The sequence below is a fragment of the Phaethon lepturus genome, unplaced genomic scaffold (assembly GCF_000687285.1).
Source record: "Phaethon lepturus isolate BGI_N335 unplaced genomic scaffold, ASM68728v1 scaffold3255, whole genome shotgun sequence".
Classification (NCBI taxonomy): Eukaryota; Metazoa; Chordata; class Aves; order Phaethontiformes; family Phaethontidae; genus Phaethon; species Phaethon lepturus.
Genome location: NW_010541020.1, coordinates 1 through 12,974, shown reverse-complemented (window position 1 = coordinate 12,974; position 12,974 = coordinate 1). Strand labels below are relative to the sequence as shown.

The window sequence follows — 12,974 nt, the reverse complement described above, 5'->3', positions numbered from 1 at the left end:
TGTTTGTCTCATGTACATTTATCATCTAAGATAACTCTACCTCAGAAAAACTACAGTCCAATAATATTAGAAGTTAAAAGCTGAGAGCTTAAACCTTTAATATACTTCTTTCAAAGTGCTAATTAAAAAAAAAAACAACAAAGCAGTTACATAAACCAAAACCAAAAAACAACAACATACTTTGTTAAAATGTAAACAATAGATATGGCAGCAGAAGTTAAAATATATTAATGTAAGTAAGTCATAAATGCAAAAATCTGATTAAGTAGTTCACCCAATAACTTGATATGTGTTTTTTCTATACCCTCAGACAGATAGAGAAATCAAACTTAAGGATTCCCTAACTACCCATTCAGGTAAACACTTGATATTCCTAGTAAGCAAACAAGGACTAAGGTATTAAAGATGAAATATTTACAGGTTAAGGGAAGAAATGCCTCCGGTTAGGAAGAAAAGTTAAAGAAAAAAAAATTAAGAAGTCCTCTGCTCAGATGAGATGAAGTAGGTTGAAATTTTTTTGAAGAAAACAATACAGCAAGATTACACTTGACAATGAAGCAATAAAATTCAGCAGACAAAGTATGGTAAGAAAAAAAACGCAGTCTGTATTACAAGTTTAATAGAGGACAATGATCTAAGTGTTAGCGTCATGAGAAATTAACCTTGTACTTTTGACAATTCCATTTACATATAAGAAAAATCAACTGGTCTTTGAGTAAAACAAATGTATTTAATAATCAGATGGGATTGAAATAGCAGTCCCACATCAGAGAGGTTTTCTTTACCCAAAGACCAGAAGTTCAAATATATTTTGCATAGTATACCAGTGACACAATATTTGGAAGAATACACATAAAATCACAGGGCATTTCAGTTAAAAACCCAGAGAGACGAATGAAACAGTTCACCTCTTTTTACAGCTCCTGTTCCAAGTCACCTGTTTACTCAAGCTGCAATTACCATGCCAACAGTCAATTCATTTTCAGGTTCCTGTTTGCAATTGCAAAGGCAAGAGGCATACTTATACCCTAGAAACCGTGATGGAAGACAAGCCAGGGGGAATTTGAATGAGTTGGCTATGACTAATGGCTAATTCAGTCCTGGCACGACCATATTTAATGGCAGGGGAGAGGCAAACAGTATAACAACCAATAAGCCACAAGGAAGTCCCACCTCCATTCTGAGGTGGATCCTCCTGTGGATGGACACGCAGGAGCTGGTATCCCGGTCTAGCAAGGGTGTAATGAGGAACAGCTGTATCACAACCCACGATCTGAGCCCAGTTTCCATTCTGTAATAGTATGCAGCAAATACTGAATGCTTATTTCCCATTAACATTAAAGGAACACAACTAATTTCATTGATTGTCATTGACTTTTCTTCTCTGTTGTAATAATTTCTTAGTTGCCGAGAAGGGTTTTCTCCTTATCAATTTTCCTTTTGATATTTTCCCCTGTATTGTGAAAGAAGATAACATTAACGTATAGTTCGGGTTGAATAATAATTCTGTATTACACAGTACCTCATCAAGGCAAAATCTCTTGCTATCGTACACCAGTGTATTCGGTATAATCATAGCTCTGTACACTAGGCAGTCAAGTTGCTGCAAATCCACAAATCAGAATGGGAACACACAAGCTGTCATTTTTTTTCCTGGGTCAAAAGTTTTGATTTTCCATTTTGTTTACCAATTAGTAGACTGGGAAGACTAGACTTTAGAAAACTAGAGAGTCATTTAGATTACACAAAGGACCACTTCCCACTGATTAAAAACTGAGCCTAGAAACCTTAAATGCTCCATTAGGCTTAGAAAATTGTTATTAACAATAAGGGGAATATTGAAATACTGCATATTGCAATCCATGGATAAAAAGTTGACTAGTAAGCCTGCAGGAGTATGTTGTGACTCTGCTATTGTAATGATGCTCATGGTATCTCTGATTTAATATACAGAATTTAATTTTCTGCAAAACTCATTTGACAGATATTTATCAATACACCTGCTATAACTGTCTTGAAACACAATGGGTTTCATAACAAAAGGCACTAACTGATCAATTTTCTAAATAAGAATGCCATTTATCCTCAAAAGACAGAACACCTCTCTGAACTGTCAATTAAATAACAACATGATACAGCACTGTGGCTATCGTTACATGGAATGAACAACATGCTTTGGAAAGTTCCTTTTCATTTATCTAATAGAACAAAAATTCTATGTTGAACTGGTATTTTACACTTCTTTCTTTAAAAATGTAAAACATTGTAAAGTAGAAATTAAGCCAAAATGAAATTAGTGACTTGAAGGATATCAGAATTCTCTAGGAGCTGATTTACAAATAAATAAAAAAAATTCTAGAAAGTTGATCTTATCTCTCATTCTAAAATGCACAAAAAACCCCACAGCAGTAAATATGGACCATTTTTAAGTCTAAATGATACTTTTTTTTTTTAAGCCATGCAACTGCTCTTTACATTAGCAACCTACCATACATACTTCAGATAAGCTAATCATATGAAATACTGGTATGTCTGCTCTCAAACAAATTTCTTTAAATCCACTATTCAATACAATCTTATTCATTCGAAAAAGAGAATGCTTCCTTTGAAACACCAAGGTTTGCAAACTATTAATTGCCAGTGATAACTTTAAACAAAAAAAACCCCAAAAAGAACACTACACATTAAAAATTAAGGAAGCATTTCTTTTTATCATTTGGTAATCTTCCTCTTGTTTCCAACCCTTCCACCTCTAAATCAAACTCAGTGTTCCACAGGAGGCCAAAAAGAGAGATAATTAGGATGCCTGTTGCTTGAGTGGGGAGGAGGGGTGAAGGTAGGGAGTAAGGCAAAAAAGGACAAAGAGGGCTCATTGAGCAACTAGTCCCACCTGGTTCAGTTAGCCTGAACCTGGGATTCCTACGTAAAGTGTGTTTGACTGCTATTGCTTATTTTATAAAAAATATTTCTATAAATACTTTATAACTTTTATCTCAGAAGAAAAAAATCTCCATCCTTTATTGGATGTGGGGGGAAACATAGTGACAGAAGATGAGGAGAAGGCTGAGGTACTTAGTGCCGCCTTTGCCTCAGTCTTTAATAGTAAGACAAGTTGTTCTCCAGCTACCCAGCCCCCTGAGCTGGAAGGCAGGGACAAGGAGCTGCATAAAGACCCCATAATCCAAGGGGAAATGGTTAGTGAGCTGCTACGCCACTTAGACACACAAAAGTTTATGTGGCCAGACGGGATCTGCCCAAGGGTACTGACAGAGCTGGCAGAAGTGCTCACCAAGCCACTTTCAATCATTTATCAGCAGTCCTGGCTAACTGCGGAGGTCCAGGCTGACTGGAGGTTAGCAAATGTGATGCCCATGTACAAGAAGGGCCAGGAGGATGGAGGGAACTATAGGTCTGTCAGTCTGACCCTGGTGTTGGGGAAGGTTATGGAGCAGATCATCTGGAGTACCATCATGCAGCACGTATAGGACAACCAGGTGATCAGGCCCAGCCAGCATGGGTTCATGAAAGGCAGGTCTTGCTTAACCAACCTGATCTCCTTCTATGACAAGGTGACCCACTTAGTGGAGGAAGGAAAGGCTGTGGATGTTGTCTACCTAGACTTTAGTAACGCCTTTGACACCGTCTCCCACAGCATTCTCCTGGAGGAACTGGCTGCTCCTGGCTTAGGCAGGTATACTCTTTGCTGGGTAAAAACTGGGGTGGATGGCTGGGCCCAAAGACTGGTGGTGAATGGAGCTAAATCCAGTTGGTGGCCAGTCACAAGCAGTGTTCCCCAAGGTTCAGTATTGGGACCAGTTCTTATTAAATCTTCATCAACAATCTGGATGAGGGGACCAAGTGCTCCCTCAGTAAGCTTGCAGATGACACCAAGTTGGGTGGGAATGTTGATCTGCTGGAGGGTAGGAAGTCTCTACAGAGGGATCTGGTCAGCCAAACGACCCCATGCAATGCTACAGGCTTCCAGAAGAGTAACTGGGAAGCTGCCTAGTAGAAAAGGACTGGGGGTGCTGGTTGACAGCCATCTGAACATGAGCCAGCAGTGTGCTCAGGCGGCCAAGAAGGCCAATAGCATCCTGGCTTCTATCAGAAATAGTGTGGCCAGCAGAACTAGGGAAGTGATTGTCCCCCTGTACTCAGCATTGGTGAGGCCACGTGTCGAATACTGTTCAGTTTTGAGCCCCTCACTACAAGAAGGACAGTGAAGTGCTGGATCATGTCCAAAGAAGGGCAACAATAATGGTGAAGGGTCTAGAGTACAAGTCCTATGAGAAGCTGAGGGAATTGGGGTTGTTTAGCCTGGAGAAAAGGAGGCTGAGGAGACACATTATCGCTCCCTACAACTAGGTCATAGGAGGTTGTAGCAAGGTGGGTGTTGGTCTCTTCTCCCAGGTAACAAGTGATAGGACAAGAGGAAACAGCCTCAAGTTGCACCAGGGGAGGTTTAGATTGGATATGAGGAAAAATTTCTTCACCAAAAGGGTTGTCAAGCATTGGAACAGGCTGCCCAGGGAAGTGGTTGAGTCACAATCCCTGGAGGTATTTGAAAGACTTGTAGATGTGGTGCTTCAGGAAATGGTTTAGTGGTGGACTTGGCAACGCTAGGTTGACGATTGGACTTGATGATCTTAAAGGTCCTCTCCAACCTAAATAATTCTATTTTGTTCTATTCTGTCTAGTCTTAATCTTTAAAGAGAAGCAAGCCTGTGCATCCTGGATAATTCCTGATACAAATCAGGTGATCCTGGGGAGAAGTGGGGATTAACTCCTGCTTACAAGCCCTTTCCTTATTTATTTATTTATTTATTTATTGCAGAACAAAAAAAAAAAGGTTTTCATCTTGGGTCAATAGGAAAAGATGGGCTGATTGTCTTCTGTGTTTTTTATCTTCCAGGTCTTCCTGCAAAACTGAGCAATTGTAAATGTCAAAAGGGATTAGGGGGAATGGGAAGAACACGATGAAGGGAAGATAGGGAGCAATTCTTTAAGCAATTTCAGTGTTTCCTTGCCTCAAGGTCATGACTGATCATTTGTACTAACTCTGATCATGCCCATTTCAAACATCTCAATGGGCAATACTTCTCAAAGCATTTTGTAGCATTCAGGAGCACAAAAACTGACATCCCATAAGGCATGATTTGTAAAGGCAATTACATATTATTATTAGACTTAAACTATGGCTGCAAACACTTCAGAGGAAGTTAACTGGCACGCACAGTCCAGTAGTATTATTCCTGACCAGACTGGACTTCAGTCAACTATACAACTCAACTGAAAGATTGATTTCTCATTCATTTTCCCTCTTACCCTAAAGAAGCTTTTATGTGCTTAAGTCAGAAAATGGGCTACATGACATTCATATTCATTCAGGTTGATAGTTGGACTTGATGATCTTAAAGGTCTTTTCCAACCTTAATGATTCTGTGTTACTGAAATGACAGCATGCCAAACTGAAACAGATTTATGGCATATTTCATACAACTTGTATGGTCTTCAGGTAAAAATTAATTTATTTCCCTGTTTAACTGCTGTTACCCCAAAGAAACTACTGGCTTCCCTTTTGTGTTAAGTGGAGGGAATGACTGAACATGTTGCTCATATTATTGATGTAGTTTTTTCACTCCCTGGTACCCAAGCCAAATGTTTTTATGGCTATATAAATAATCTTTGCAAAATGTTAATGAGTGTTAAATTTTAACTTCAGTGATGGTAAGAAAGATTAGTTTTCTTTGTATGGATGAAAAATGCTTTTGATTCAAAGGAGCCATGTAAGTAACAATACTGCAAACATTTGTTGAAAATCCCATGATGGCCAGAGCCACCTGCATAATTTCTGCAGATGCTTCAAAAATCTTTAAAGTGTGTCATCATGTTCTATATCAGATTTCTAGTCCTTGGCTTTATAGATAGAAATCAAAATTGTGGAACTCACAACATTATTTTTTTTAACAAAAAGAGTTTTTTTACTTACTCTTCAACAGGTATCTAAACATTGACACTGTTAGTGGCTAGGTGACCAAGCAGTCAGTACAGAACTTTGTGTTTTGTCAGTACCTATCCTCTCTTCTTCTGATGTCCTTATAAAAATTTTCTATTTTAAAACATTATTTAGAGTTGGGGCGGAGCAGAAGTCATACATTTCTCATTATATTCTCTTCTGCCACTTTGCTACCATTTTTTGATGGTGTCATCTTGTCCTGGTTTCAGCCAGGATAGAGTTAATTTTCTTCATGGAAGCTAGTGTGAGGCCATGTTTTGGATTTGGGATGAGAATATGTTGATAACGTACTGATGTTTTGAGTTGTTGCTAAGCAGTCAAGGACTGTCTGGCTTTTCATGCCGGCCTGCCAACAAGGAGGCTGGGGGTGCACAGGAAGCTGGGAGGGGACACAGCCGAGACAGCTGACCCAGGCTGGCCAAAGGGATATTCCCTACCATATGACATTATGCTCAATATATAAAGCTGGGATGAAGAAGGAGGAAGGGGTAGAGGGACATTCAGAGTCATGGCGTCTGTCTTCCCAAGAAACCATTATGCATGATGGAGCCTTGCTTTCCTCAAGATGGCTGAACCCCTGCCTGCTGATGGGAAGCAGTGAATGAATTCCTTGTTTTGCTTTGATTGTGTGTGCAGCTTTTGCTTTATCTATTAAACTGTCTTTATCTCCGACCATTAGTCCCACCATGGGGGAGTGAGCGAGCAGCTCTTCCGATTCTCTCCTCCATCCCACCATGGGGGAGTGAGCGAGCAGCTGCATGGAGCTTAGTTGCCGGCTGGGGCTAAACCGCGACACATCTCCACCAGGCTACTCATCTAGAGCACTTCTGACAGTTTGAACCTTATGTTCATTGTTAGAATGGTCTATAAAAAGATCCCGCTTCAAAGAAAAGTAATATTATTGTTGGATTTGTATTGTGAATGGAGACAATGTAAAAAAGATCCAAGAATAATTGCTGGAGAATGTTGTTGGCTTCTCATCAGAGCTAGGTAATCTCAGGTGCAATTCCACCTTGACTACTGAAAGTATCTGTTATGTCATCAGTATGCTTCTCATAACAATACAAGATCAAAATATTCATACCTAGAACTTCTTTCTGTATTGGTCATCACAAATACTCAAGTTATTTTTGGTAGCAGCATCATTAAGAACAAACCACATTTTCAGTCTAGTTACATATAAACTGGCAAAGGGCAAAATGCTTTTTGCTAACAGCGCCTTTAAAGAAGTGCATTCATCACATGATGCAGGAAGAATGGAAGAATACCATTCCTTTTCCTTCCCTTTCAGCCCAATTTGGGGTTGTAGTCATGTATTTCTATTTACTACTCCTCCTGATCAGCTCTATACTGATCGCTTCCCATTGGCATTTTTAAAATTTCTGAGTTCATTACCACCTGACCCTTAGAATATTAAGAGCTCATTAAATGGAAGAAAGTTCCTAAGAGACTTTGTTGAGCCAGAGAACTAAGCCTCATCTGGAGAAGGAACACACCATGACGTTTGAGTTTTATGGCCAAGAGCTGAAATCCCTGAGGTTCTGTTCCACTAGCAGTACATGGCAGAGCTGTTTCAGAGGCAAAGTTTGGTGGAAATAGAAAATTCAACTGCAAGGTCACCTACACAACCAGAGCTACCAAAAAAACCATCTGACCCTAAAAGGTCATAGCATTCCCAAGGCTGGGCAGTCTGCAGCACATAGAGGAGACCGATTAAGAAGTCCAGATACTTACATAGTAGATGACTCTGCAAGTGAGACTCTCTGAGAAATGGGCTTGTTGGAACCTTGAGAAAACTAAGACATTTCCACAAAGCATTTATGTTGCAATGAACTGGCATTTGCCAACAGAAACAACAAGTGGCTATTTTAGGAACTTCATGTCCTTAACGAGTCATTCCTATTTTACTACCATAGCGAATTTCAGTTTCTTGCCATCCCATTGCCTATTACAGCCAGACATCAATAATTTGGTTTTCAATGATTATGTTTGGGTTTTTTTTAAGAAGAAAGAAAAACGAAAGTGAACTAGAAAGTATTAATACTGGAAAAGAGGACAGACAGGGTTCATTAACTTCTAACGTATATATTGTATGCTATTTTACTCATCTGCCTCCACATCACAGCAGTATCACTGCTGCTAGCAGAAAGTAAACTTCAAGGAAGATTTGTGTTGCTATTTATAATTAAACACTGCAACTGCATAGTGTTTTATCAGATATTTTTCCTTCTCTCATATCTTGAAAATGATAACAACCCAAACTAATTTGATTTTTCCATATTTGCAAATTTTATAATAGACTGAAATCCCGAGGGCCTCCACAGCAGATGGATGACTCTGTTATTCTAATTACAACTACCTACAGGTTTAGAAAGTTGACATTTTTTAAGATAATCAATTTCTCATTTCAAGAAACATGATAAACACTGAATATCTATGCATTGTACTGAATTCACTTTCATGAAAATTGTGGCTTCTCTTCATTAAAATTAAACAACTGTTAGAAACTGTTTTTCAGTTCCTGAGACCCAAATTTATTCAAGAGAATGGTGGCCACATGCGACAGCCAAGCACATGTTTGGCTTACTTTGATGTGCAGCCAGAAAGATGCATCTGGAATATAGTTTACCTTCTAACAGTTCATTAGCTTTACCTATTCAGAAAATGCCTCTACTGTAACAGTAGGTTTAGGATTTAGCTTAAGTAGTGCTTACACATATGGATATGGAAAAGATACTGTGAAATAACATGGCATTCAATAATTAATTTTTCTCCTTGGAGAAATTCCAACCCTTCATACACATTAGCAGAAAATCCTGGGAAATATATACAAATCTGATCAACCACTATTCAATCAGTGACAGAATGAGAAACCTAATTTTAAGTAAATAAGGTCTGATAAAGATGTGAGTGTGTTTTATTTGTCCCTTTTGTACAAACATGGAATGCATAATACAGACTCTGTGTTCTCAAAGCCCATCCCCTGTCTTCATAGGAATGCCACACTGTACGTTTTATGATGTAAAAAAGAGCCAGAAATGAGTGTAAATTTAGCTATACAACTGATTCTTACAATCAAGACCTTTTACTGTTGCAGAGTGGAGTACCATCATATATTCAATTTTAGAACCAGATTTTTGTTTCACTTTCATGTCAATCAGCATGTCTAAAATAGTTACCCTGGACAAAACTCATTGCTTCACCTATCTGAAAAAGGTGCTATGAAATTTTAATAACTATTTTCCTATAAAACTTAAAAATAAACCCTTGATGAAACATATGCTGTTTGCCTGAGTAACACTGTTTTCTGGACTGGAAAACTCTTCACAAAAAGCATCTGTGACAATGGTGTTGCTGACAGGGAAAGAAAGCATTAAGACGCCTTCACCTATATTTGACACCAGTTTCTTACCACCAGACTACTGACTATCCTTGAGAAGGCTTCTCACTCTCCCATTTCCAAACTTGTTTTCATTAAAGCACATGGGAATATCACAAGCATTTGCAAATAAAAATTGTTCATTAGCCAACCCTTTACATTTTGGAACTTTTATTTGAGAACTGAGCAGGCAAACTTATCCAGAAGTAATGTCCAATAGTGCCTGTATAAAACTGAATGAACAGAAAAACAGAAAATACAAAAAGGAATGTCATACAACCTAGGTTAGTTTATCATGGAAAGAAAATCTGTCAAGCTCAAGAAAACCAACAATTAAGGTGTTTACTATGTTATCTTTGTTTTGTTTCTGTACCTATTCTTTGAGATTTTCCATTCTAAACACTTAATGTAATATATGCAAATTGTCACAGGAATTTCAAACCTGGTGTTTCTTCTTCAATCTAGCATTAAATTTTAGATAAATAAGATTATATTTAGAGAAATAATGTAGTGTTTGCCAACTCCAATGTTGCCAACTCCACCTAATCAATGGTTCATGGTGAAACCACACATTGACGAAGTAAAAGAGCCAGGTTCCACCTTCCTGAACGTTTTAAATCCTAGCTTTGAACAAAAGTTAGACAAGAGTAGATTGAAACTAAGGTACTCAACACCTAAGTGAACAGAGTATGGACTACTGCTTCCCTTCATTAGGGTCCTTCCACACTAGATGGAAGCACTTCGCTGTTATGATTAAGAAACAGCAGGACGCTGTCTTTGCTGGGCAAGACATCCACTGGGAGGTTGCGCAGTTAGATGTTTGTTCCTCCTCTAGTCAGCTGTTCCTTTATTCAAACCAAGCAGTTTTCCCTGTTTTTCTAACATGAAACACTAAGATAACCTGAAAATTTAGGTCTGCAGGCTACATTGTTCTCCAAAGAAATGAGAGATAGGCATTCCCCAAGGCAGAAAACTACACCTGGGCTTTCCATATCATTCAAGAATGCATGATACTTTGAACTGCAACCTAAAAAGAGAGATGTACAGAGAGGAGCAAGAGGGGCAGTCTAGGTATCAAATACATCATGAAGATGTGGGTTTTTAAAGGGACCATCAAAATCATCATTTGAACTGGGAAGTGTCAGAAATATGTAAATCGCAACTCTTACCAGTTGATGAAAATATTTTTGTTGCTCATTGTGCCTCCTGAGAAGTTGAAAAGTAAATGACAAACTAATGCAGGACAACAGAAAAAACTTTAAGGATCTTTCAAGGAAAAATAAAATAGTGACAGAAAGAACTGTCACTTCTACAACTCTTCATTAAGCAAAGAGAGAGATTCTCAAATAAAATTAAGAGTATTCCATTAGCAAGCATTCAGAAGGTAAAGGCTACTACATAAAAGAAAGAGATCCTCTAAATTAATAAAGGGCTTTTATGCTTTGAAACTTCAAAGGCAAGTCTGAAGTCTCCAAGGACACTATATTTGCATCCTATGGATGTGAGATTAAAGTATCAGTATAAATAACAGATTCTCCCCAAAGCAGACTTGGCTCTTCAGAGTTTGTGGCAGAATAAGTACCCTAAATGACTGAACTACAACTTAAGAGAAAAGTCCTGGGTTTTTCTAAATAATGAAAGTGCATTTTCCGGCAGATATGAACAATGCTTCTCGAACTTCTAATTTTGCAGATTACTCTGCCAGCAACAGCAGTTGTTTAATACACATCCTTTAATGTAACATAAATTGCATACTTTTGGGTTGATTATATATTATGGAGCTTTCAAAAGGTGAGCCAGATTGCTTACATCATCTTAAATGTTTATGTTACCATCTTTGCAAATCATTCCATAATAGGTGTTAACAAATACTTGGAATCATACCCTCACCTGTTCTGCATCTCCATCTTTCCATTATACATACAGAAACGTGAGAGCCCATCACTAATAATTATCTATACTCAAGGACATCATCTTTTGCTCTGAAGTGAGGTATTTCCCACTAGTTAACTAATGAATTTCTGAATTGTTAAAGAACATTTTAAACAACACCCAAAATACTGCAGATACATTTAAAAGGAAAGTAATTTAAATAGGAAGAGGCTGCATGGCAATAAATTATTAGGAAACTGACCTTTATAGTTTCCCATGCTGAAATAACAATCCAATTGGCTTTCAGAAAGATGTGACACGAACTTTTCAATTAATTCTGCCAAAACTGCAAAAAGTAAAAAACCATTAAAACATTAGAGGCAATGAACAAGATGTGGAACTACATTACCTAACAAAATGACAATGTGTGAGAAACTAAAGCTATTTGAATTCCTCTATGTTTATTCATATTGTTATGGGGGAACAATTCAAAGCATGCATTGTGCTTTTGCATTCCTAACACCATTCCTAACTTAAATTAAATTTTAATACCATTACTGAGAATATATTAAGTGTAAACGGAAAGAGAATCCCATATGATCTTTATATCCTCCAAGGATTACTTCAGAATTTGTTACACAGCTTCAATATGAAATGAAAATTAACTATAATTAAACTACAATATCTTACCACATTTGTCTCGGTATGTAGACAGGAAAGAAAAAAAAAAACCACAAACAAAAAAACAAACAATGCCCCCCCCCCCCAAATCCACACCACCCCAAAATGACGCTAACAAAAGTAAAAGAAGTTTTAAGGGCTGTTTCCAAAAAACCTGATAAAAGCCACCTATGCCATCACAAGATAAAAATTGTTCGCTTAACGTTAAGCAATAGGAGCATTTCCTTTGGGTAATTCTGTATCTTATGATGACCATAATGTTCTTATTCAGTTCTTTACATGGAACGTTGAGTCTGCAGACACAGCAAAGATAAGTCAGATGCTAACATCAGGTCACTATGTAGGAAATCATATCTCCCACCTTAACAGGATGTTAGCCAGGAAGTTAGCAAGAACTCTCAATGACAAATCATTAGCAAAAACTGTTCCCAGTTCCTCAATTCTGCAAGTTTGAGGGTCCTGCAACTGAGCACACTGCTACCTTATAGGTTTAAACAAAGGACACAAGGAAGCCTTTAGAAATACTGCATGGAGGAAGCCCATATTGAGATAAGCCATATTAAGAATCTAAGAGAGCAACAACAAACATTTTTTGTAAGCAAATGCTATCCTAAAACAGCTGCTGTTGTCATGATAAACGTGATTTAAAGAGTAGTGATAAAACCTTCTTTTCACAATAATGCAAAGCAAGGAAGTGTATCTAGAGAGTAACGACTGCTGCCACCCATGGGATTTCCTGTTTTAAGTCAACATGTTGCCATTTCCTTGGCAGCATCTCAGCCTCTGGCCCCCCATTCCTGCACATAGCTCCATGCACTCACAGGTGGTTTTGCTGGTTTTACAATAAATTCCACTAAACCATTTTAGCAGACAGCTGTACAAACAGTTGTAGCAGTACAACTGCAGGCTGAGGTACTTAATGCCTTCTTTGCCTCAGTCTTTTATAGCCAGTCCAAGTATCCGCAGGGTATTCAGCCCTCTGAACTGGAAGACGAGGATGGAGAGCACAATATACTCCTCATAATC

General features: G+C 38.1%; 1 protein-coding gene across 1 annotated transcript in view; it reads right to left on the bottom strand.

Annotated features, from left to right (window-relative positions):
• LOC104621173 (protein broad-minded-like) overlaps positions 1-11,613 on the bottom strand; it is a gene marked incomplete at its 5' end in the record, with an annotated part of 39,819 nt that extends 28,206 nt beyond the window's left edge. Inside the window, one exon of the mRNA XM_010287592.1 lies at positions 11,530-11,613. Within this exon, the coding sequence (XP_010285894.1) occupies positions 11,530-11,613 (84 nt within the window). The remainder of the gene's footprint in view (positions 1-11,529) is intronic.
• Between the last annotated feature and the right edge of the window lie 1,361 nt (positions 11,614-12,974).